The following is a 27,237-nucleotide window of genomic DNA, read 5'->3' on the forward strand; positions in this document are numbered from 1 at the left end:
GCCATGTGTTATTTTTCCAGCTGATTTTTACGGAATGAAAATATTCGCAGAAATTTTGTTCAGGGTACACTTTATTTATTATTACTCTGAGAGGACTTTTTCAGGTTGCGCCAGCGAGCTAGTTATGATGAAGAAAACAAATGGCAAGAACAAAGAATAAGAACTGACGATAGTAATTGACTGGAAATTTCTAGTACACTAAGCATTTGCTTCAGGCTATTTGGTGACCCGTATTTATTTTTCTTTGTGTGCAAAGCCCCATTGGTTTTTATTCTCTCTTTGTATGCAAGCCCCAGAATAAAAGATTTCTTTGAATACGCATCAAAGTATCATTGTGAATTGTGAAGGGTGTCCTTAGGGACGGCTTTGTGCATGTTGGGTTCAATGCTTTACTGGATCTCGATCTTCTTCGAAAACTACCTCACAGCGGGGGTAACCCTTCCCTCAGTTTCTTGGAATTGGCCTCTTTTGGCAAGCCTTACTAGAGAAGGTCGAGGCTTTATACCCTTAATTGGCCTTGGGTTCATGACCCTTTGTGGGATATTTTGAAAGGGAATAAACTTGAGAAATCTATTACCCCACATTTGAAAATCAAGTTCAATGTTGAACACTTGAGGGAAATTTTAAATAGGTAAAATGTCAAAAATACATTAAAAACTTCGAAACGATTAGAAAGATGAAGGCAAAAATTTTGAAATTACTATAAGAACGAAGGACCTTCGAAGATAATATAGAAATCAAGACAAAAACTTGGCAAATAGATTCACTAGTGATTTCATAGTTTTTTGTCTTCATCTTTTTTATCATTTCGAAGGTTATGCAGTCATTTTTCTAGTGATTCCGAAGTTTTTGCGTTCATTTTTCTAATCGTTTCGAGGTTTTTTAACAAGGGTATTTTGGGTTTTTACTTACCCAAAACCTTGATTTTCCTAAAATGTTCAATATGGTGCTTGGTTTTCAAATGTAAGATAACATTAAACTTGATTTATCAAGTTTCCCTTTTGAAATGGCCAACAATCATCCCCTTACCTTAGGGTGAGACCTCAATCATCAACTCAGGGTTTTATATTAATGTTTAATATGTGTTTTCTTTGACGACTGAATCATTTGGCATTGAGTACACTAAAGATTCTCGAAAACTAGGCATGCAGGCCTTGCTCCTCGGGTTTTTTTTTTTTTAAATGTTGCTCACCTTGCAGCTCTTAGTCCCTGAGGTAGATCTGGGGATAGAGCGTTCCTAAAGGATACTATCACTGCAGAGATCTAGACTTGACTAGTTCCTAAAGATAATTTACTAGAGATTAACTTCGTCAGCCTTGCTCCCTAATGTTGACATGTGAATATGGATTACTGAATGGTCTCTTTGTGGTGGAGATTTAGATATGCGAGGAATGGATCCTAAAGATAGTTAGTTGGGGATTATTTTATCGACCTTAATCTCTTAGTATGATCAGCACAATGAATTTGTGAAGGATCTATTGTTAACGAGATCAGGATCTACAGGGACCAAGTCCTCGAGATAATTTATCTGTTTATGACAGAGTCTTGTGATACAATGGTTGTTTCTCATTGCGTGCTCTTTAATGTCGTATAACATTCAGAGGTCATGTGCCTATTAGTTATTTGGAACTTGCAATATTTTGTTGTGCCCTGCTTTGTGGGTCTCCCTTCAAGGGTACTAGTGGGGTGAAGTTCGAGTGGTCTCGGAACTTCTCCACTAGCAGACACTTCTAGTCGGTCTGAGGATGGCCGATGGCGTTGGTTCGGGCCTTCTTCTTTTTCTAGTCGTCGTGTTTGTCGTCTTTCCTTCGACGATTCCCTTAGTCGCTTGTCCTTCGTATTTGAACGAATTCTTCCAAGGTGATATATTTTCCGGTCCTAGTTGTGAGTTCGACCATCGTCTTAGGTTCCTTATTGATTATGGAGCTAAGGAAATCTCCAAGTTGGAGACCATTAAGGATAGCCAAGATGTCATCGCTATCTTCAAACTTATCGAATTTATTCGATTAGTCCGTAAATCGGGTCAAGTATTCATGAAGGGACTCGCTCCTTCGTTGCTTAATTGATCGGGAGTGGCTGTTCCCCATCTTCCTCTTCAAGGACCAACTGAAGCAAGTGAGGAAGTTATGTTGGAATTCTTCAAAAGATTTGATGGGCCCAGGTCTCAGCTTAAGGAACCATTGGAGGGCGGGGCCATTCAGTGTGACGTAAAATGATTGACTCATGATTCTTGTAGTACAACTCATTGCCTTCATCCACGTGGTATCGTTGGACGTAAAAGAGTGGTTCAGTCTTTCCATAATAGGTGGGGATGGGTAGAAGACAAAAAATGTTGGTGGAGTCTTGTGTGATGATGTTCGCGGCGAAAAACAAAGCTATGTGTTTCATGCCTCGGACTTTGGGGGTCAAGGTTTGAGCGTCTCTCAAACTTTGCACCTCATTCCTCAACTTTTTAAAAAAAGGTCATCACATCCGCGTTCTGAGCGGGAGGTGCTACAGGCTAGTCGTGTTGTGTGTCCTCATTCGTTGGGACTTTTGGTCGAAGTCTAGGAGTCGGGTTGCCGGGGGCTGATCCCATCCCCTCTTGGGGGTTTGGTGCCTCATGAAGGGGGAGATTTCATGGAATTTCCTAACGTGCATTGAGTCGTTGCCTTAGGTTCCCATTGTTGTGAGACACCACCGGACTTGAGTCGCTGATGCACCTTGTTTGGTAGAATCTTCGCGCATCTCTGTTGTCTTCCATGTTCTCTTTGAGGCTTAGATAAGCGAAAGGGGATGGACGGGGTCGCGCCGTCTTTCTTCAGAGTGGGAGCTAAAGTTTCGTGAGGAGGCCAAGTAGTTATGTGGTTGAGGGGTTCCGTTCCGACCGACTACTTCTCTATGAGCCTTGATCATCTCATGGCATCGGCGAGGCCCATGGGCTACTTCTCTTTTGTTACCTGAAGGAGGCTCGTCTCAAGGCGTTCCATCCGAGCGTCCCGTTCATCGTGGGATGGCACCAGAACCCTGTTTGTTGGGAGACCTCTTCGTCAAGGGGGCGCATGCCATCAAGGGTTATCAAGCCCGAGCCCGTGTGTTGAGTTCAACATTTTTCCTGAGATGGAGGGCCGCGTCCATAGAACTTGCTAATTGATGAAACATCTCAAGAACATGTCGTTCAGTGGAAGAAGTGGGTTTTGATTTATCCTATGTTTTTGTTTTGTTTCTTTAAGAGTAAATGGCGGTAAAAGTCCCTAAAGTTTCAAGAAACAGCTAAGTTGGTCCCTATTCTTTTTTTTTTACGGCACAAGTCCTTCATGTTTAGTTTTAGTCATGCCGTTGATCCCCAACCCCATTTTAGCGTCAATTTTTGACGATGTTAGAACAAAAACGTTAGTCTTAACTGATTGTGGGTTTTAAGTCGCAAAAAAAAAAAAAAAAAAAAAAATTAAAAAATTGACGCCAACTCCGCCTCGCTGTTCGACCAGAAGAAGAAAAACACCGACTCGTTCATACCAGCGTCACCAGGCCCGTCGCCGCAGCTCTACCAGCCCTTCCGGCCACCGCCGTCGCCTCTCCCGCCGAAATTCCGCGACCTCGACGTCAACGGCCGACTCGAAGTCCTCCCTAACCGGCTCGGCCGCTGGTTCGAGTACGCGCCGCTGATTCCCACACTAATCCAAGAAGGCTTCGCTCCTCCGGCGCTGGAGGAGGTCACCGGAATCTCCGGCGTCGAGCAGAACCGCCTCGTCGTCGGCGCTCAGGTCCGCGACTCGCTAATCGCCTCCGGCACCGACTCCTCCGTGATCGCCGCCTTCGACCAGGGCGGCGCCGAGCTCCTCTACGAGATCCGACTCCTGAACGCTCAGCAACGCTCCGCCGCGGCGTCGTTCATGGTCTCCCGAGGAATGGACGGCAAGGCGGCCATGGAGCTAGCTCGCGCCATGAAGGATTTTCCCCGCCGGAAAGGGGATAAAGGCTGGGAGAGCTCGCGCCATGAAGGATTTTCTCCGTCGGAGCAGAGGACGCTGGCGATGGAGCAGGCTCTGGCCGTGGCGGAGAGCGAGGCCGCGAAGAAGAGAGTCTCCGAGGAGCTGAGCTACAGCGAGTCCGCCGTGGAAGAGGCCGAGATCGAGGGAGTGAAGGTCCTGGTGGTGAGGCTGAAGATGGGAGAGATCGCCGAGGCCGAGATCAATTTTTTAATTTTTTTTTTTTTGCGACTTCAAACCCACAGTCAGTTAAGACTAACGTTTTTGTTCTAACATCGTCAAAAATTGATGCTAAAATGGGGTTGGGGATCAACGGCATGACTAAAACTAAACATGAAGGACTTGTGCCGTAAAAAAAAAAAAAATAGGGACCAACTTAGCTGTTTCTTGAAACTTTAGGGACTTTTGCCGCCATTTACTCTTTCTTTAATGTAAGAATCAATTATTTTACGTTTATTAAAATTTCTAATTTAAATTTATATATATATATATATATATATATAACATAGATAATAAAGAGAAGGCTCCTTCCAACTTTTATCCACGGATTGACACGTGGCTATACGTTTGGGCGACACGTGGCGGCGCTGAAGCAATTTTTAATTTTAAATGTTCATTTAAGTTGTCTGAAACTGACCCTTCCACTTCTTCTTCGTCCAGATTTTGCGACCCTGCCACTTCTTCTTCCTTATTATTTCTCACAAAATAAAATAAAAAGCCACTTCTTCTTCCTTATTATTTCTCACAAAATAAAATAAAAAAAATTATAAGCAAAACGCTTCTGACATCTAACAGCCACTCTCTTTATAACTTCCCACTCCTCCTTTGTTGTCTAGGTTGAGGAATTTCTTCGGGATGTTCTTCAGGATCTTCTTCGGGATCTTCTTCGGGATCTTCTTCGGGATGTTCTTCGGGATTTTGTTGTGGTTGTTGTTGAGGAGGTGATTGTGACTCTCGATGAAATCTACGAAATCGTTCTCGATATGCCTCGTAAGCGTCTTCGTAAACGGGAGATCGTGGTGGTTGTTGTGGTGATCGTGGTGGTTGTTGTGGTGATTGTGGTGGTTGTTGTGACATATGAGGATGTTGTTGTGGTGGTTGTTGTGACATATGAGGATGTTGTTGTGGTGGTTGTTGTGACATATGAGGATGTTGTTGTGGTGGTTGTTGTGAGACAAAAGGAAATATCGGTGCAAATTGGTCTAATTGGGTCATCTCTTCTTGAGTGAAATTGTAGCTCGGGGGTTGATATGAAAATCTTGGATCGGGAACGGGGGCTTGGATTAAATCGGTGTCTTCGAAATTTGGAATTTGAGAAAGGGCTAACCAATTTTGCGGATAGTTTCGAGAGGGCGGGTTTGGTTGTTGAACTTCTTGATTTTGAGCCTCTTCTTCATGTGTAGATGGTGATGGTGTGAGCGTACGACTTGAGCTTCGACGAGAACCTCGACGAGATCTTCGGTGAGATGATGACTCGCCAGACATTTTGGTACATAAATTATATTTTAGAAACTATAATATATTAAACTATATAGAAAATTTAATTTAGAAACTATATTATATAAATTACATAGAGCTTGATGAGATTGTAGAGAGAATTGTAGAGAGAATTTGTTGGATGATGTTGTGAGAAATTGGATTGAAATGAGTTATATTTATAGAGAAAAGGATGAAAGTGTAAAAAAATTAAAAAATCCGTGTATAAACAGTAAAAAAACGGCCATTTTTTTGTGACCATTGATGAAAAAACGGTAACAAAATCAATGGCCGAGATTCAACCTGGCATCAACGGTCAAATCCACCTCAGCCTCGCACGGATTCCGCGGAAGCCGACATTCCGCGTAAACGGCTCCGCGGAAGCCGCCATTCCGTCTGTGCGGAAGCCGATAAGCCGCCATTCCATCTGAAGCACGGAAGGACGGACGGTAGCCACGTCGCCGTTTCCAACAAGCCAGGATGACTTCGCACCAATTCCCTACAAAAAAAAAGCGCTTGACCTTCTTTCTTCTTCCTTTTTTTTATTATTATTTTCCTCAAAGGAATAAAAATAAATCCACAATAAATGCTTCAAACAGGTACTCTCTTTCTCTCTGAGCTCGTTTACAGAGTAAAAACTCATATGAAGCTTTTCCTTCGAAGTGCGAACGAACCGCATCGATCTTGGATCGTACAGTGTTCCATCCCCAAGGCGGAGGTCAGCCTTACCTAGGGTTCATCGTTGCCATTGTCGACGGCGGTTAGAAGCTCAAGTTCGTCGTCCAAAACATTCGAACCAGAGACGACACTGGAAGTTCAAACCTCATTCATCGATTCCCTGTCCAATCGGTGTGCTAACCTTAGTCAACAACAAATCGAAAAAATTGATCGATTATTGGATTGGAATCGGCTAAATTAATCAAACCAAGTGTTTCACTATAGGCTCATCGAGAATTCGCACGTAGATTCGAATGCTGAGAGCAAGTTTGAGAAAGGGAAGTAGGTTCTCTTGTTCGTCGACGAGGCTCGGCGCAAGCTCGCTTTCTTTTATCTTTCCTGAATTATTAATAAAGAAAAATATTTCTCTGTTATTTTCACAGGCTACATTATGCAGGGCATTTTTTGGATGTGTGTATGGGAAATGTGGGGTTAGGCCATTTAGAGCCCTGAAAAGGCCCTATCATTTCTCAGATGGTTATGTAAGAAATTATTTGTTTCTGATGTTCTGATTGATTGGGTCACTTTCGTACATGCGATTATAAATTTTGAGTTTCCAGTTTAAAGCTTGATAGAGGTCTGATAGGACCTGAGAATTTCAAAACACAAACAATAGCCAGACACAACAATCTCGCCCTCCAGGCGAGCTCGACCTCCAGGCGAGCTCGACCTCCAGACGAGCTCGACCTCCAGACGAGCTCGCCCTCCAGGCGAGCTCGACCCCCAGGCGAGCTCGACCTCCAGGCCAGGCTCGACATCCAGGCAGGCTCGACCCCCAGGCGAGCTCGACCCCCAGGCGAGCTCGACCTCCAGGCGAGCTCGACCCCCAGGCGAGCTCGATCCCCAGGCAGGCTCGACCTCCAGGCCAGGCTCGACCTCAAGGCGAGCTCGACCTCTAGGCGAGCTCGACCCCAAGCGAGCTCGACCCCCCCAGGCGAGCTCGACCTCCAAACGAGCTCGACCTCCAGGCAGGCTCGACCCCCCCCCCCCCTCGAGCGAGCTCGACCCCAGGCGAGCTCGACCTCCAGGCAGGATCGACCTCCAGGCCAGGCTCGACCTCAAGGCGAGCTCGACCTCCAGGCCCAAGATCTGAACACCAAGCTCAAGAGAAAAAAAAAAAAAAAAAAAAAAAAAAAAAAAAAAAAGTGTTACTTTTGTTGAAATCAAACTCTGTTTTTTAATTTTTTATGACTTGTCCTTGAATTCACTATTTTGATTATAGATATAGAATGTAGGCTGCTCTTGAAGTTTTTTTTTTTTTTTTTTGTATTACCCACATGTTTCGGTTGTCGATCTAGATTAGATTTTGCGATATGTCAAAAATCGATGGTTGGTCGTATTTTTAACAACATTTTGAACTTGAAAATGACAAGTATATAATTATCTTATGTTCATGATATTTAAAGTCTCCATGTCATTTACTTCATACTTTATCAATTATATATAAGTGGAATTATGTTCGATAAAAAAAATCAAAATCGGAAGGAAAAAAAAATGGCTTCCACTGTCGCTGTCTGGCGACATCAGGATTCAAGTTGAAATAAAAATATATACAAAATATATTGATGAGAGAGGGAAAAAAAAATGAAAGATCGGGAAAAAAGACAAGTGCCGAGACAACTTCCCCTTTCGACCACCGCGCGGTCATAGGGTCCGGCCCTAGACCGAACCGCGGACCAGTTTTCGTGTTGATCCATTTTCAGGCATTAACACATACTTTTACCAAAAAAATTCATCAACGATTTGAATTTCTTCGAACTTGCTTGTTTTCGTTTTACGATCATTCGCGCGTAGCGCGTACCCATTACTAGTATATATATATATATATATATATATATATATATATATATATATATATATATATTGGACTTACCGAAAAATACCTTTATGTTGTCTATCATGTGACAAACACATGCTTATTTAACTGCTGGCAGATAAGAAAAAAATAGACAAAGGACTAAACTGAAACAACACCACATATAAAGGGAAAAAGATCGAGATTTTAAAGATCAATGGTAAAATTCTCATCGTTGTCTTAATTCCAGAGGCAAATAAGTCATTAATTCTTTTAATAATTTATGATTGTTCAATGCAAAAATCTACTATATTACATCTATTTCATTTTTCTAATCTTAATTTATTTTACAAATTAATATTAAAATTCTCATCGTCGTGACAAAGCTGTCATTAATTCATAGTTGCATAATTTACATGAATACTATCCTTTCAACATTATTAAAATCAATCATAAAGCAAATATTTACAGATTTATTAGTGAATGAGCTGTAAAAAAAAACTGTAATACCTTTAATGAAATCGGTCACAAAAATTAGAGAATTTCTGACAAATCGGTCACGAAAATTAGAGAATTTCTGACAAATCGGTCACGAAATCTCTTTAATTATCATCGCCATATATTATATATACTCATTACTAGTTAAAGTCGTCGATCATGGTTAGTATTTCGTAATATAAAGGATTTTAATCGCCATACATCAGTTTACTGATAACATTAGCGCCGAGCAGCGTACATAATTACATAATAAAAATAAGAGTCGCTTTCATACAAGAAAAGAGATTCCTCTTTAATTTAACAGGATATGTATATTTTTTGCGACTCACTTTCAGCTAATCCAAATGAAGCTTAAATTCTCCCATAAAAATACTACGGGAGAAAAAAAAAATCATAATTGATCATATATATATAAAAATACAACTCAAGATAAAACATGTAAGGAGAGAAAAAAAAATGTAGAAAATTTGTGTTCCCAACAATGATGAAAAGTTAGTAAGCAGATTTATTGATCCCGGGCTTACTCGGATTCAGCAAGAAGAATGAATAACTCCTCGTCTGTTATCGCTCCCATTTCCATTGCCCTTTCAAGTGAACTTAACCCACCTCCATCTTTTATTGATGCCCTTGCGCCTCTGTGCAAGCAATGAGAACAAAGTTGGAAAACCTTACATTTATTGAGCAATTGTAGATGATATATTAATCAAAGAATGACAAAGTTATGGAGAAATATTTCCTAGGAAACAATCCGATAGAAAAGCACCGAACGTAAAGTATGGGATGTACAAAACTATGCATTGGCTCTATTGGGTTCTGTTTGGAATCTGGAGTTCACCAAGGAAAATGAAGATTTGAAGGAAATCAAATTCATAAAGCATTGAGAGGAAAGGTAGATTTCTTATTAGTTTTTCATTTTGGTTGGATGTGATAAAATAATTTGGAAAACAAAAAGGAAAACAAAGAAAAATCTAAGTGAGAGAGGAGAGAAAATGAAAGACAATTGTGAGACAGTGTAATCCTGCAAGATGTGCTGCATTCCTTGGTTTTTTTGGTTTTCCACTGATTGGAGAGGAAAATGAAATCCACATTCTAATTAATTCTACATTTTACACCGTATTTCCCCTCAATTTTTTCCCCAATCAGAACAAAACAACAATGCTAAACATTTTCACATTTTTCCACAGGTTCCAGACCAAGAGTCGATGATATAGAATTTGTTAGTTTTCTCAGTGTAAAAGGCTTATGTGAAGCTAAGCTAAGACTGTAGCAGCAGAAACTGAAGTAAAACTGAAGCCAGACTCGACTCATCAGCAGTAAATGTACCTTCTAAGTAGAAACTTGGCTATTGAGTTTTCCCTGCTGGATATACAGTGATGCAAAGGTGTTCTTCCATGAAAGTCCCGCCAATTAACGTCGGCTCCGAATTGTAGTAACAGTTCGATCATCAAAAGATTTCTTGCGTGACATGCCAAATGCAGCAGCGAACAGCCCTGAAGGCAATTCCCTGGCTCATCAGAGTTGACGATCCGCTCACAGGTTGCTGGGTCGGGCCGTCTCTTTCTTGTCGTGCTCTCACTGCTCGAGTTGGACTCTCGTGCATCGACGTGGTGATGTGAGATAACGGGAAAAGCACTGTCGAAATCGGTGTTCACGACACTGACATCTGAAACCACAATGAGTCGGTACGCTTCTCTTACATTGTTACTCTGTATTGCTTCCCAAACACTTGCGGCACGAGCAGGCATGTCAGCAAGAGATTCGTCTCTGATAACCATTAGTTTCTCAACATACTATAACAAAAAGAAAAGAAGAAAATCTATTAATCATGCAGATTTTTCAGTGAAATCCTTTTTTTTTTTCAAATGAAAAGACAGACATGGATATACAAAGATTAGGGCAAACATTTATCTTCAAGAATGTAAATAATTCATGGAAGAAGCCATTAACTAAAAATACTAAACTGCATAACAAAACGAGTATGAGGCTATCTTGGCTTGCACTATTTCCTTCATTTTGTAGTTAACAATACAATATTATTGGAGATAAATGATAAGACCATATTATCCTTGGGCTTTTTATCATTTACTGTAGGTTCTTAATTGTTAAGTCAAGGGTTACTTTCATTAAACTGTAGCTATAAAAGGAAAGAATGAGGAATTAAGAGGCATCGAGTCAATTAGTGAGGTTTGGGATTTTCCCTTGGAGAGCACTGGTCCTCTCGAAAGGCCAGGTTACCCTTTGTATCCCGTTTTATCATTACAAACAGCTATTTTCCTTTTATTTCTTCTCTGTTACTACGCTGCTCAGAACAGGGTTCTATCAATATACTTCCCGGAGTAAGTTCATTTTACTTTGAATGTCAGTGAAATACGCTTTACGGTCTGATAAGCTCAGATACTCACTAAGAGCTAAATCCTTTTTTTTTCTTAACTATAAATGCCAGGCTTCATGGTAATACATTTGAAAGCAGCGCATGTTAGGAAAGTTGGATTCTAAAGGCCATAAGGCAACTTTCAGTGGGACCTGTTTATGAAGCCAGTTATTAGGCTGGATACAGTACTGCAAGTTAGAGAACTCAGATTCTAAACCTGGATACACTGCTAAATTTTAGGCATTGCCATACTTTTCAGCACACTTCTTATAACATTTTTGTAGACAGTTACTTTACTGTCAGGTATTAAACACAGAACAATGATACCACACCAAAAACTTGAGGCTAAATAATGGAAAATTTTAGTCAGAAAAAAAAATGGCAGTTACCTTGGCTTGAATATATTTTTCCTTCACGTGAGTAGCATCTTTGGGGCATGGTTTTGAGATAGCAGTGATTAGAGGATTTGTGTCATTAGATCTGCAGCAGATTATGAATACTCAGGTAAATTCACACAGAAACAATTCAACAAAGAAGCATTTTATTTTCACAGCTTCAACCCCTGAGGAATACCAGTCTATAGTTGAGTAAATGAGGTAAATATTACATTACAAGTGAAATAGCAGAAATAATCATTGATCAGAACTTTCAAGAATGTAATCTAGAAATGAGGTAACAAACTTTATAGTTTCTTATCCTTCAAGAACTTACTGTATACTCTCGAGCAGAAGCAATCCCTCCCATACAGAGTTTGAATAAGAATTACCCAAGTTGCGAAATAACTCCAAGATCGTTGGCTCCCACACCTTGACATCAAGCCTTAGTGATCTCACCTGTAGGTCTTTTGTTAGGAAAGCACTGGTGTAAACCGTTGGTAAACTATGTGAATTGCATTTCACTCTGAATCTTTTGGAGGTATAATGTCGGAAAGCTTATGTCATTGAAATTGCAGTTACAATGATGATAAAGAAGGGTGAATTGAATTATTCTTCTATAGATAACAAGTTCGGAGTTTCTATCTATTGTTGCGAAACAGAACTTTCTGCCCCACCTTTGAAATATGAACACCAAGATTACGGTGCACACCAGAGCACTCGATGCACAATAATATACCGAGATTCAGAGAAGCCCAGTCAGGCTCAGGAGTACTACACTCTGCGCAAATATCATTTCCAGGGACTTCTCTGAGAATACTGGAAACACATTCCTCTCTGTTTAACTTCTGGTCATCTTCTAGTGTTTTATGGGCATCTAGGGTTTGAGAATTGCAAGAAGCACCACCAGCAGACTTTTTTGTTTCAAAATTAGTTGCTGCATGGTTTGGCTGCAGAAGATAATACATTTTTTATCAATTATTATTTCATACGGTATGGCGAAAATTCGCTGAGCTTTTAGGAGGTAAACCTGACTAAAAAATTGAGAATTCAAAAGAGATGTAATAGCTCCTGTTATGCTATTAATCCAGTCCATTCTATCTGCCTCATTTTCAGCCTGACCAAATAAGAAGAAAAGTCAAACATGTTGGTATTATCCAAAAACATTTTTTTCTTTTAGGAACAGAAATCTGCCATGAGATATTACCTGCAAAGTGTAAGTTTTCACAGGAGATATTATCCTAAAGCAAAGCCGTAAATCTGTATCCTCTGCATCTACTTTAATTGTTGAGGTACGTAGATCAACAGTTCGGCAGCTTAGTGTGTCGTCATTAATTGATCCTCCTCTGCTGTGTTTTGAACGAAATCTACCAAACATACCACTGTTATTTTCAGCTGGACGACTAAAATGATGTGAGTGGGAGCCCTGTGACAGTGCAGATCAAAAGAAAAACAGACAAACCGCGCATTTTAAATTTGAATAGTTAAATAAAAAAGAATTAATTATATCATATATATATATATATATGTATATATATATATATGTATGTACGTATGTATATATATGTATATGTATGTACGTATGTATATATATGTATGTATGTATGAAGTTGGAAGGTTTGATTTAGTAACAAAGGCATAAAGACAGACCATGGAGTTACTGTAAATAATATGAATTTTAAATAAAATAGGAGCAGTTGCTAGAGGAAATAAAGTCGTTACAGTTCTTGTGAGAAGATTTTGTAGAATAACTCACCGTGGGTTTGGTACCCTTATTTCTGTAATAAAATAAGTCCCCTTGACTGTTGAGGACAAAAAATCTCCTCTTCCAGTCTGCCCTCAAACTTGAAGACCGCTTCAGTAGGTATCCTTGCTTGATCGTTTGGACCTGAAGCAATGAGTGAATCTTAGAAATAAACAATATATTATGTTAAATAAAAAAAAAAATTACGCTATTACAATGAACAAAAAATCCTAACCCAAACATTACCTCTCCATTTGCACTGGACTGCATTATTGCTTCTACACCTTTGTAAGAGTTCATACCAAGCACTCGTATGCCGTCGACACCGACAGGAGGCTCTATATTGCTGGAAGCTCTTAAACTATCCATCTCTGCTTGTGTCCTAAATTCTTGAATCCGTTGGGCAAGTCTATCTTGTTCAATTTTTCCTTGTTCTTTAGATTGTTGTGCATATGTCAATACCTGTTTTCAGGAAATATCGGACAAGTATCAGTTGAAACTAGAGCCTTATCAATTTACCTAAGTCGTTATGGTGAATATAGAAGCTGACAAGCAAGGTCATTCTTTTTTGTAGTGGATTGGATTTGTAGTCACAATGGAGAAAAAATATTATATTCGATTTCAATGGTTAACACATAAGCATCATTACTTTCTAGTTTGACCTGATTGTTTTTTTTGTTCTAGGCTGAGTAATTCATACCTGGTGAATGTATGGCTCCAGTTGGCTCAGCAACTCATAACCCTACGGCAAAATGAATGGTCTGATTTTAATTGATCAAGAATAATATAAATGCACATCTAAGAGATGCGAAACAAAATTGCAACAGCGTACCAGTTTAAAATATCGTAGATGACCATCCATAATTGCACTAACAGATTCCAAAAACTCATACTTTTTCTTTGCTTCGATATTCATTAGTCCATTTACCTGCAGTCCTTAAACTGTATAAAAACGTTTATACAAGAAAAAAAAATGTGTATATGAGACAAAAAAAAAATCCATAACTCAGAAGGCATACTAGATTGAAGCGGCTTTTCTCAAATGCTGATTTCGAATTTTCCAAATCCTGTAACAGAAGGGCAGTTCCTCAATTGGCAATTCGCAGATGCATGTTTAAATTTGTCATGAGATTATATAGATTCTCTTGGTACAAATCAACTACAAAATATCCAGATTAATTGATTTTTTTATTCGGAAATACAAAAATGTTCTCAAATACACCATAATATATAATTAAAAAAATAAAAATAAAAATTAAGAAATCAAGTTGAGACTAACCTCCTCCAGCTCTGCAACAATGTCTCCCCGTGCATTTTTCTTTAGTGATGCAAACCTTTCTCTAGCCTAGAAAAGTAAAAAAATCAGTTGCATGATCTGCATATATTTTTGAAAGCTATCTAATTACACAGGATATACCGAGTAGAATTACAAAACCACTCGTACAAGATTCATAGGAGCAGTCATAAGTCTTATCATTTTTTTTTTTTGGAAACAATAAATTTGTCATATAAATATTTGGAGATAGAACTCCATGATGAGCCACAGAGCTCTACATCAATATCAAATGAGAACGGACAACAAAAATCTTAAATCGGTACATGACACCAAGAGCAGAGAGGGTGATACAATGATTATTCCATATCCTTCGAATTTTCCAAACAGAAATACCCCCTTAAAAATACAAAAGTTCTTTTATTACGGAATTCTCATATAATGCTACAAGGGCTTCCTAATTGAGGCAAAATGACCCAATACGTGGCTAAGCAGAAGCAAAAACTGGAATGAACTAGATTTTCTGTCAGGTTTTTTTTTCGGTTTGCTTTTGCTATTTATTTATTTGTGAGCGACTCCAAGGCAGTAATTTTCATAAATCCTGTCTTTAATAAAATAAAAATAGAAGAGACATTTTCAAAGTTTATGTCTTTGCGCACAGCTTTCCAACATGAGATATGTGAAAGGCAAAAATCAAAAGTTATTGACATCATATATCAAATACCTGGTCATAAGCATGTATGGCTTTGTCAAAGCGTCGTCGAGAATCCTATATAAATAATTGAGATACAATCAGGAAAATAGAGAGAACAGTTTCGTCTAAGATAAAGACCAGAGAAAAGAACAAAACATTAGGCCACAGCCACAACAATTTGAGCATAGCAAAGAATAACAACAGGCTACACGGACACTCTTAGGTTCATGCAAAAAGAGGTCACAAAGAGGATTGTAGATATAGCCCTCTCATTAAGGAAACATACAACTCCAGAAAAATTACCTTTGCATCTTGCAGATCCACTGTCATAAATTTTGTAAGCCGGTCAATTAGGACATGCTCTACCTGGGAGAGAAATTTACGGATGAGATCTGGAATTTTGAAACTAATTTTTTTTTTTATCAGCGTGATCTTCTAAACAGTTTTTTTTACATGTAATAATTACTTTGGAATTTCAAATTATTTTTGTGGAAGACAGGATAACATCAATATTGACACACAATACCAAAATTATTCTTTATGCCACAACCCGTTGAAGACTTCATGAGTTTAAACAGATGCTAAATATTTGGCTTTCACAGAGACCCTTGTTAAAACCTAATACCTTTCATACGAGGACTGGGACTTTGAATTTCATAGAGACGGGGAAAAAATTACTTTCAAGGACAAACATCCATAAAGCTATTCTGTTTTATCTACTTGCTGTACTGTGAAGTAAATGCCTTGTGATGTAATGCCGGGCATCCTATGCGAGCCTTTAATTTCTACTGAATAATTTGGAGGAAGATTTCAGCTACTGAAAAATCGAGTACTTACTTGAGAACGAAGAAGCTCTTTGTACGTAGCAAGCTCATGAAACACTGAAATAAATTTGGACATTACTGGACCTGGAACAAATGTATATGATCAATTGAAATTTCTTTCTGATTATCAATTTCAGCTATAGGGATCATAAGTGTAAATTCTATTTGTATCAAACAGGTACCAAAGAACTCAATTAGATAATTATCAACACACTACTTCTTACTGGACAGATATCGATATTTTCCATACAAAACGATCACCTTCAATCAATAATTCTATCAGTTGATGGTTAAAAATATACTTGCTAACTTTGAATTTATTTATTATTATTATTATAGAAAATTATTCCAAATACTAAAAAATATACACTATTGAAAAAAATCCAACAAGGCAAGATTATAATGCGCTCACGCGCGCGCGCGTATTTGTAAGGATAATAGATTCAAATTTAGATCTGCCTAAATATTTTTTTTCAGTAGAACTCTCATCACATGTTGGTGACAATAATTCCTTGGGAAATATCTTGTTCTGAAGGAACTTAAGTCATCACTCTTTGACCAAATGGAAAATGAGAAAGGAAATTCATGAATGGAAAATTCACGATAACATTCTTAAGAAAAATGCTAAAAGGCAGATTCTAAACAACCTCCAACTGAAACACTAACGGGATCATCAGTTCCCCCGCCAAATTCTTGCAGAGACTCGGCGAAAATCGTATCCCCATCGCATGCTTCTCCTAGCGCTGCCCTGAAAATATTAAACAGATTGCGAGTTAGGAATGTGTACATAGCCTCCCATATTTTGTCTCACTATAGTTTGGACCAGTAAGTATGTACGAAATTAGAAGCAAGAAAAAAAAACACTAGCAAACTTGACACACAAACATAAGCAAGAAAATGAAGAGGACCAGATAAGCTCAGTATAAACCGATTCGAATCCAATATAAAGTCTTCTAAAAGTTCATAAAATGATAAAACCAAAATGTAAAATCAAGTAAGAAAATTAGCTGGCCAGGAGTCGCTAGTATCTTACACAAACTTCTTGGACCCTTTGTAAAATCTTTGGCAGCGATCTTTCAGCTCATCGGCCGTCTGCTCTATAGAACAAATCTGTCAAAGAGAACAGTCTGATTATCATTTCAAGATTCTGTTTAACTGTTTGCTCATCTAAAACCACCATTCAAGAACACTAGAGAAGCCACCCAAATCTCACTCATGGAATGAGCATTCCCATCAACCCGTGTACATTCATTTGTGGGCAGAGAAAGAGTTAGTTGTAGGTTAATGCGATTCACTGCAGTGGGAATAACAGGAACAATGGCAGAGATTTTCATTACTGAGCTGAGCTCATCAAACACTTGGTGTATCGTTCATATATTTATTTTGATTTACGGTAGTTTCTGTTATCTATACAATTTCTGTGAATTGTACTTTACCCTATGAATCAATTCTGAGATTTTGGTCCATTGTTAGTGCCCTGTTGAGTTTCTAACATACATCAAAATTTTACCGATTAACCACTCCTCAATTGGAAATTGTAGGGCTTAAGAGTATATATTAGATCTTTAGTGAACAGATAAATGGAATCAGGTCTAATCTAAAATGTTATCCCATTACCACTCCTAACAAGATTATTAACAGTTAAGCAAGTGATACCAAATTCGAATTGGTTCACAGAGAACTTATTCATAAATACGTCTTAGCACAGGGAATTCACAACCTCGTGAATTGAAACTCGCCTAACAACTCAATCCTAGTTCCATTAACTGAAGCTCCGAAAACTAAAAAATTCGTGGGAGATAATATATGTTTATACACACATCTGTATGAATATATGCAAGAGAATCAGTCGATAAATGCATTACCTGACTCTGAAACATTGGGGAATCATCGAGCCTGATAAAGGCCGCCATTGTTGTTGATCTCTCCGAGCTTTCCTTTTACTCGTTTATTATTGTTATTATTATTTATTTTCTCTTTTCGAGATCCAGAGGGAGAGAAGAGAAGCAGGTGAGAGTATTGAAGCAGCGGATCGTTAAGAGAAAAATGGAGGCTGCGAGGGTATATTAGTCATTTCGTTAGCAGGTTTATTAAACCGTCAGTTGCGAAATCATGAAAGTCCAACTGTTCTGTTCGCACCTGCCAACGGCAGAGAACTCCAAATGACGAATTTACCTTTGACGTGACAACCTAACTGCTGTTGCTTTTGAAGCAATTTAATTCATAGGAATTTCATGGAATATATTAATTAATATGCTAAAAATTTAGATAGACACTTCAATATTTACATATAGTCCTCTATTTTTCTTCACCCAAATCGTTGAGAGAGAAAGAGCATTTACAACGTTACAATCACTAGTCAATTTTATTTGGAAATCAAGTTGCTGATTAATCACATTACTAGCCAATGTGCTCTAACTTTCTCTGCAGAGAACATCTCGCCGTATAGAACATCAAAGAGTCCATATACACACGCACATAAAATAATGAGTAAAGCTATTTGGCACAACTCACGATCCACAAACGATCCACTCAGAGGTTGACACGTGTCCACCAACTTTCACGTGTCAACTTCTGAGTGGATCGTTGTGGATCGTGAGTTGTGCCACAAATCATTTCCCTAAAATAATAAATTCGCAGTTTGTCACAGTAACTTAATTGTTCTCATCCTTGAACAGCAAAAAAATAACACATTTAGTTATTTAATGGGAGAAAATAAGTGTTTATATGCGGATAGAGATTCATACATTTTTTTAAAATTCATGTGGTTGAGTTACAATGTTACACTTACATCAGCATAGTTAGAATTGGTAGTCTCTAGATAACATGACAATCAGACAATGATCATGAACGTTGTATTTGATATATTTAATTTTCCGATTTCAGACTTGACACTCTTGCCATAAATTTCAAATACATATATCACTTTCCTAATCTCTCATTATCACGCGCAGAACTTGTAATATTATTGTACTATAATTTATTTTACTCTCACTACAAACAAGGTTATGTATATACCTCCTCAAAAAAGAGAAATTTCATAAAATAAACTTAAAAAGAGGTAAAATATCAAGGCTAAACTTATTAGTTATAAATTATCCAATATTGTACTTTTAACTCAAAATCGGACAAAAATGTCCCTCACATCGAATAAACATATTTTCCTTTCACTCTCTCCTCTCAATTCATCACTTCATCTTTCTCATACTTGACTCCGGCGAGATACAATGAAATTCGACCAGATACGAGGGACTCTGACGAGCTATGACAGCTTACGGTGGACGAGTTTCACGTGAATTTGACCTTAACCTCTCAAAATGCCGAAAAATTATGAATTTTATTGTATTCCATCGTAAATTATCGTATATCATCGTAAATTATCTCAATTACTCAAAATGCCCAAAAATATATTAATTCTATCGTATATTATCGTAAATCATTGTATTCCATCATATATTATCGTATACTATCATATATTATCAATTAAAAAAAAAAATAATAAATCAAGACTTTGCGCGACAAAAATTTCTGTCGCGCAAAGTAAATTTCTGTCACACAAAACCTCATTTTCTATAATGTATCGTATCGTATATCATCGTACATTATCGTATATTATCATAAATTATCTTAATTTATCATGACTTTCATCATAAAAATTGTTAAATTTCATCCTAATTTATAGTATTCCATCGTAAATTACGTGAAATTCCAATTTTTATTACGCCGGATGACTAAATCGAAATCCACCATTATTCAACAAAATCCATCAATGGAGAGAAGATTAGAGGGCTCTTTGAAAGTTAAAGAGAAAGAATAGAGAAAATGAGAGAAATTAAAAAGAGAATGAGAGAAAGATGGTGAAATGAGCTGAAATTATATTTTTGTCCAATTTTGAGTCAAAAATCTAGTTTTAGATATTCTCCAAAAACATATTAATAATTGTAAATAACCATCAAACTTCAAGAGCACAGATAGAATGATAAAACATCAAAATTATGCCACATCACCCTTAGGATTATTAACTTAAAATTTACAAAAAAAAAATCAAGTATTTAACAAACCTCCAAAACGTAGTGGTTAATTACTCAATTAATTGATTTTAATAAGGATTTCTAAACTTTTCCCTTCATCTGCAAAACCTTTACACAAGCGCACAATGCTCATAGAAATGCTAATGAAGATTTCACAACATTACTATAAGAAATTCTATACTTTTGCCTGCATCTGCCAGACTTTGGCAAGCATTTCAATATTTTTCAGTTATTTTCAATAATTTGTTTAACTTTGGACAGAACTATAAGAATTACCACAACCATAAATGATCTTATCTTGATCTTGATTACAGGAACATTAACAAACCCTGAACCACGAATAAATCACACTGGCTGGAAATTACAAATATAAAATAAGAAAACAAAATAAATAATAATAAGAAGAAGAATTAAGTGAGAAATGCCAATAAGCTACCTATACAATCACACAACCATTGTTCACTCAAGAAACCTGACATAAGGTTAGCCCAAAGTCAACCTAGCCACCAGGAGCGGAAAATAACATTTCTAAGTCAGAAGCACGTCAACATTCTTGCTCTTTCTTTAGCCCACATTTTCACCTTTTTTTAATGTCAGCCATTGTCGGTTTTTTAAACTTCGGTGTGCATCGCAAGAGCATTGGCGTGCCAGCTACAAACTTATAATCAATCAATCTAGGAAGAAACGAGAAAACAGCCATAATAAACAAACAGAAACCAAACTCAAAACAAGGCCTATCCAGATCTCCTCCGTCGTGGCTAATTTTCTTGTCATTGGGTGCTTCGTGTCAACCCACCTCTTCCCATGCTCCTGCATGAAGTTAACGATGGTAACAAACAAATTAAACTCTCTTTTTTGGCAGTTTAATACAACTTAACAGTTTTATTTAGATACAATTTCCACATTCCTTTTGCAAATTATATTGTTCCGAAATGTGACTGTCTATAGTATTTATAAATACAAGTCCAAGAAAAAACAGTCAAAATGATTTATTTTGTGTTACCTATTTGTGAGAAAATTGCCAATTAAAAAAAACAAAAGGGCCAATGAAGAAATGAAGAGTTGGTCTAGGATGAGCTAGAGTTAGGAACACGCTCTAAAATCTAAATACTTATTCAGAGAGTATTCAAGCAGTAGCATGAAAATGAGAAACGCGAAATTCATGCAAGCACACAAAAATTTTAATATTTTTTCTTCATGCAAGCACACAATTAGATGTACCGGGCATTATCAGCTAATAGGAGAGAGTTCAAGTACCTTCCAGCAAGCAGTGCACTGTTGACAGAGCCTTTAGTGCTACCAAATCTCTTTGCTCTGTTCTCATGCTCTTTCTCTACCCTCATTGCAGCTACCTCCTTTTCCATGGTTGCAACTTCCCTTCTCATCTTCTTCGCCTCAACCTCCATGGCTTTTGTCAGTGTATCTACCTTCTTGGCTAACATCTACACAGGAATCGACGAAAAAAAAAAAAAAAAAAAAAAAAACGGTTACAAACTCGCATTCAAATTTTCATAACTTTGAAATTGTAAAAAGAAAAAGAAGAAGAAAATAACAACCTCAATCGCATCATCCTTATCTTTCAGGCTTTGATCTTTCTCATGACCGGTTTTTCTCAAGGTTACGACTTCTTTCTGAAGCAAGTCATATAGCACACCAGGGACATTATCCTCGGTATAGGCTGTTGGGAGCTCGGCTGGCTTATCATCGGATATTCCTTTCCAAGTACTAGGAACTTCACTTTCTTTGGTAGCATCACACGACTGGTTAAATGAGAAATTGGGACCTCTACCATTTAACAGGACTTTCCCACGGTCCAATGATCTCGAACCACCGTCAAACGATTTTGATGTGCCTTTAGCGTGCTTAAGCACTGAACTGGTGCTAGAGGATAAGGATCTCAACTGCGATGATGGTGTTCTCTTGGGTACGAATCCATTTGAAGACAGTTTCGAGATATTATCAGCCCCACCAAGGGACTGGCGACGTGAAGGCCCATTGCTTGTACTTCTTCCCTCCGTACTACTCTTGCCACTGCTCGAAGTTCCACCCCGCAAACTCTCCTCGAGCACTTTGAGTCGCATGTGAAATTTTTCCTGAAAAAAAATAAAATTAAGGATGTTTGAGAACAAATAATCAGAAACATATATAAAACAATAAAAAAAAATGTTTAACCAAATCATTACTTTCAACTGAGCTTCGGTCTTGGCAGCTCGATCGACAATAGCAAGCTTGTCCCTAAGTTGTTGCATTTCTCCCTGAAAGAACATCATTTTTAAATGTTGCAGCAATGAGGATGCCAAAACTTTTGTCCAATGGTTATCAAAAGCGTAATCAGTAGAAGAAACAGTATTTACCTGCAAATGCCTCCGTTCTTCAAGCCATTGTTTTACAGGCATCACTTTGTCATTTGCATCCTTCCACTCATTAGCTACCACCACTGCGACTCTGTTTGCTGTTACCTTTGCACGAGCCAGTTCCCGATCAAGGGTCTTTCTCTCCTCCTGAAAAAATACATAGAGACCTTGTTCATTGAAGCACTATAAGTCGAGCTGCCATTAATGGGTACTAAAAATATGTATTACATTCATTTCTTGAACTTTCCGCTGATAGTCCCTCACAGCATTTGCTGCAGCGCCACCCGCGAGAACAGCTTCCTCCAACTCTCTAACTGTTTGAGTAAGCTTTTCAACTTCTGCAACTTTTTGTCTATGCATTTTGTCTAAAATTTTGTTTTCCTCCTGAATCAGAAAATGTAGATAAATTAATAACACCATTTATTTTATTTTTACAAACAGAAAAAACCCTACTTATACACAGTAATCACGTAAATTACACAAAAGAGTTTCAGAAGCATGCTAAGAAAACATATTGTGCTTCATTAGTTCACCTGACAAATTTCAATTTGTTTCATTAACTCCTGGTTTTTATTCTGTAGATCATCCACCATAGAGGCCTTAGCCAACGCAATTTGAACAGTCCTTTCAGCTTCAATTAAAGCTGCTTCTTTAGATTTGGTAAGACGATCCAAAGCTTTATTATCATCTTGCAGCTTTGCTATCTACAAGAAAAACAAAAATCAAATATATCTCCCCCCACTATGAAACAGCATTATTAAGATTATGTCCGGTACCTCTTGCCGGGCCAGCTTAAGCTCAGCCTCCAAAGGTGCAAGAATAGCTTCAATTGGTGGCATATCATCATCCTTTTGAGCAGCATGAACCCTTCTGAGTGTTGCTTCTGCAGCAAACTGAGCTGCCATAGAAGCCTTCTTTTCATCGTTGATTTTCTTTATCTCAAGATTCTGCAAAACATTTTATTGATTAGACTAAAAATGTATATCCGTGATTTTGAACATAAAAATAAATAAAAAATATCAAAAATTAGTCAAGATAGGGTTCCAATAATACTTTGCTTTCCAAAAGTGATTCTGTTAATTTCAACTTCCCGTCCACCTTAGACAGTTCTTCAGTAAGCTGCATCAGTAAAAAAATAAAAATAAAAATAAAAAATCAGCAACAACATTACATGAGATTTATAACAAAGGAAACAGACCTAGGATGCAGTATTTTCGAAAATTTCAGAAGGCCAGTCACTCAAATGATATTATGAAGGATGGAACAACAATCTCCCAAATGCTAACTTACTAAAATATTTTACTTATCAGAAAATGGAAAAAACATAATGCTTATCTAAAACATAAGAAACAACAAAAACTGAAGAAGAAAAAAAAAATGTATATATACAAGTCAATAAAGACAGGAAATTTGAAATCCATGAGTGCAAATCTTCCACTTAAGTACAGAAGTGAGCTTGCATACATTAAGCATCCCAACAGCTTGACAAAGCAACACAAAAAATATTATTTTTCTGTGGGCAAAATAATCAGCCCTCGCCACATTACAGTCGCTTGAACAGAAGAGTTCAATTAAACAGTGTTTACAGCCTAAAAGCTTGGTGCCTATGAAAGTATCATCTCAAAACCAATTGGCAATGAGAGAATTAACCCACGAGCTTTATAAATCTTGTTAGTTCTCATTCTCTTTTTCGTGTGGGATTCCTAATATTGCTCAATATCTTCTCATAGACATGAGACCACCAATTAGTTTTATTTTCTCAAAGGGAAGTAATTTCTTTCATCAAACCAGAAAAAGAGTAACACCTCCAGTGGACTAAAAAGCTTGAACCACGTTTAACTACACACTCTTTTACTTCAAAGACACAACTGTCATTTTCCAAATATGAAAGAGAAACTGGTAATTATAGGAAATAACATCAAAAAAGCTACTCGATCGAAAATGTCTACACACTTTCCCCATTTGAAAGAGACTTGTAGAGCAGGAAATTGAAACACCAAAAACAGATTTTATTTTCACCTCTTCAACGGCTTTTTCCCTGAGGCGTTCAGAGTATCTAAGAGCCTTGATCTCCGCCTGAGCTTCACTCAACTCTCGATCCTTATCTGAAACAAACCAAAATTCATAAATCAAAACCAAAAACCACACACCCAAATATATCTAGAGCACCGAATCTCGCCGGATCCGAACAGCATTCTCACCTCTAACTTCATTCTCGAGCCGATTGAGCTCGACCTTCACCGGATCCGAGCCGTGCAACAGGTTCATAAACTCGTCGGCATCGAGGCTCGGCCTCACCGGTCCTCTCCTCCTCGACGAACCCTTCCCTTCCTTGAACGATCCCGACACCATCAACGGTGCCGGAGTCCCGCTTGTCGGTGCCGGCGATCCCCCTTGATCCACCGCCGACCCTCTCACCTCGCCGGAAACCTCCGCCATCACCGATCTGACCGATTCACGCTCTCTCACATCCAAACGCACCTCGGGATCCGAATGCTAGAGTTCCGGAAAACAAAAACCTCCAATCTCACCGCTGCACAGAGCTAGAGAGATGAAGAGAGAACGAGAAGATAGAGAAACAGTATGAAAGCGAAATGTGCTTAGACAGACAAAAATGGTGAACTTTTGAGAAAGAGAGAGAGAGAGAGTCGCTAGTTTAGTTTGTTTGTCTGTTTGTTTCTCTCTCTAGATTGTGATTCAAATCTGGTTATACGTCTGGTTATGGAAATAGAGTCTTTTAGAATAGTTTAATCCAAAATCATAAGTTAAAGAAATTATTTTATTTTAAACACAAGAGCTTTGCTGTTAAGCAGAGACACACTGAAGAAGAGAGAGAGAGAGAGGAATGGAGATAATGTGTTTCTCTCTCATAAACTGCTTCGTAAGATTACTTACTCACTTAACTCGGCTTTATTTATAAATTTTGATATAATGAAAATAGAAATATTACACATTCACCCATTTATTACTTCTTTGGGGCTTTTTTTTTTCTTTTGGATTGTGGGTCTTGATTGCGTACGCGTGGGAGCAGAATAAGCGACGAGGTGTGCGTAGTGCGCACTGTATCCTGCGAAACGGGAAGGAAAAGTTGTGATGCGTAGTGTGTTACGCAGCGCATTATAGCGGAGGAAGCAGAATCTGAGTTGCTTCGCTTTTTATTCCCGACATCTCTCGTGCTGGTGGACACTTGGAACTTAGATCGGAGCGAACAATGGCCGAAAATTATCACAAAAATATAAATAATATTTTATTTTAGATGGAATTCATGGGTTAGTTGTACAGTTGTACTTTGATCTTTAAATTATTAAAAGAAAATTGTGTTTATTACTCTGATTCTTTTAGAATTTAAAAATCTTACACGGAGAAAATTGGATGATATATTAATTGTAAAGTTTGCTACTTATATTTTGATCAATCTTCTAAGTTTATAACACAAAAAATTAGTAAAATAGTCAATTTAAACATTTAACATTGCTAAATAGTCAACGTTTCGTAACTCTTAGATAAATAACCAAAAAATAATGTGATCCAATCAAGGTATTTTATGTATTCCTAGTTTGCCCCTCTTTTATATTCGGATTTTTTTAAAAATTTGAATTATTTTTTCATCCATATTAGGCAGATCTATATGTATTGGAGAGGCAATCCCTTCACTTACAGGCTCTCGCTCAAAGGAGAGGCAATCCTCGCCTGATTTGCCGACCATGGTTTTCTCGGTCACGACGACACTTCAACATAGAGGTAATCGATCACTCACATTCCTCAATCCTTATCCATCTAATCTCTTTTTTTCAAGTGTCATTTCTGTCCTTGGATCTGAACGCCCTCGCCGATACGATTGAGCACGTGGAATTTTCTCGAAGGCTCTTCGTCGATGGAGATCTGTTGCCTCTTAGTTGGCCTGAGTCTTCAAAGTACGATGCTCGTACCATTAAGGATTGCGGTGGTTGGGTTGAGTCTTCAGAGTACGATGCTCGTACCATTGAGGACCGCGGGATTCGACGAGGTCGAGGACGGTTACGGTCTTCCCGACATAGCTTGCCCAAGATAAGATGCTTTTGTAAATTCTTGTTGAATTATTAATAAAATAAAGTTTTATAATTTATTTGAATCAAAAGCGTTATTTATTATATATTAAGATTTATCAAACATTCATCAACTCATAGTCTCTGTATCGAACTAAGTCACATGCACGACATTTGAGCTGTGGCGGTGAACTAAAACTGGTCGATGATTGATTCAAGCCTAGGTAGCTGAATCTGAAATCATATATGTGGAACACAAGTGAAGGTTGATCACTTACTGTGAGCATTCTACGCTTGTAGTAAGTGTACAACCCAGACAGGTTTTGGTTGTAGATATGTCGTTTAAGGATCATTACGATACACTAACCAAGGTCGTTAATGATGGTCACAGTAAGACTTGATCTAAATTCTGAAGTGATCATGGACACTGGATCATGTTACCGCACTCTTTGACTCATTTGCTAAAAGGTCACTATCATGCTAATCACAACTTATATGATAGAAGTTTCAGAACATGGTTTGAATGGGAAGTGATTTACAAATATAGAATCCAGCCTTCTTGAAAGAATGTAAATGTTCTCTCACCTAAGGGTTGATTTCAGAACCCATAGATTACGCGCACTTCCGAAGTTTATACGTTCGGAAGAATCTTCCGCTGGGAAAGCAACAATGCTTAGTGCTTATAAGTGTCAAGAAAAGTATAACAGAATAATTGACTTTTCTCGACACTGGATGAACCTAAAGGATCTTGATCACGAACTGACTATATCAGTGGACACTCGTCACGATGAGTAAATATAATTCTAGTACCAAGGAGGATTCAATCTTGGCTTGCAAGGTGGAGTCTGACCAAGATTAGGCATATCGATGTGGAAAAGAGAAAGAACTTTTTTTTATCTTTACATCGGATTTGTTAAGCTTCTAATACTAGGTCCATAGTCCCCGATTCGGCTCTGATAAAGGCGAATAAGAACTTTCGAATAATAATGTTTCATTATTATAATCTCACAAGCTGTAATTGTGATTGACAGTATCAATTCTGAAATATGGGTGTTTGCATAATTAAATAATTATTTATGATAGTATTAATTAT

General features: G+C 37.9%; 2 protein-coding genes across 2 annotated transcripts; both read right to left on the bottom strand.

The window, feature by feature from the left end:
* Window positions 1-8,616: 8,616 nt before the first annotated feature.
* On the bottom strand, window positions 8,617-17,780 carry LOC149402115 (ADP-ribosylation factor GTPase-activating protein AGD4-like). The gene is made up of 19 exons (XM_089609163.1): window positions 17,600-17,780; window positions 16,768-16,844; window positions 16,382-16,482; window positions 15,748-15,818; window positions 15,214-15,276; window positions 14,941-14,985; window positions 14,223-14,288; window positions 13,963-14,010; window positions 13,776-13,871; window positions 13,644-13,685; window positions 13,190-13,405; window positions 12,956-13,087; window positions 12,407-12,625; window positions 12,230-12,316; window positions 11,877-12,149; window positions 11,537-11,658; window positions 11,215-11,305; window positions 9,778-10,244; window positions 8,617-9,089 (listed from the first exon to the last, which is right to left on the bottom strand). Exons 1-19 carry the CDS (start codon window positions 17,645-17,647, stop codon window positions 8,975-8,977), a joined length of 2,379 nt encoding a protein of 792 aa, XP_089465289.1. The 5' UTR covers window positions 17,648-17,780; the 3' UTR covers window positions 8,617-8,974.
* A 2,257-nt stretch (window positions 17,781-20,037) lies between these two features.
* On the bottom strand, window positions 20,038-25,014 carry LOC149402116 (microtubule-associated protein 70-1-like). Its single transcript, XM_089608935.1, has 11 exons — window positions 24,321-25,014; window positions 24,139-24,224; window positions 23,173-23,238; window positions 22,896-23,066; window positions 22,653-22,823; window positions 22,348-22,503; window positions 22,120-22,266; window positions 21,949-22,020; window positions 21,322-21,858; window positions 21,023-21,207; window positions 20,038-20,575 (listed from the first exon to the last, which is right to left on the bottom strand). Exons 1-11 carry the CDS (start codon window positions 24,556-24,558, stop codon window positions 20,536-20,538), a joined length of 1,869 nt encoding a protein of 622 aa, XP_089465061.1. The 5' UTR covers window positions 24,559-25,014; the 3' UTR covers window positions 20,038-20,535.
* Between the last annotated feature and the right edge of the window lie 2,223 nt (window positions 25,015-27,237).

This window comes from Urtica dioica, chromosome 3 (assembly GCF_054948205.1).
Source record: "Urtica dioica subsp. dioica isolate 48M chromosome 3, U.dioica_male_clone48M_v1_H2, whole genome shotgun sequence".
NCBI lineage: Eukaryota > Viridiplantae > Streptophyta > Magnoliopsida > Rosales > Urticaceae > Urtica > Urtica dioica.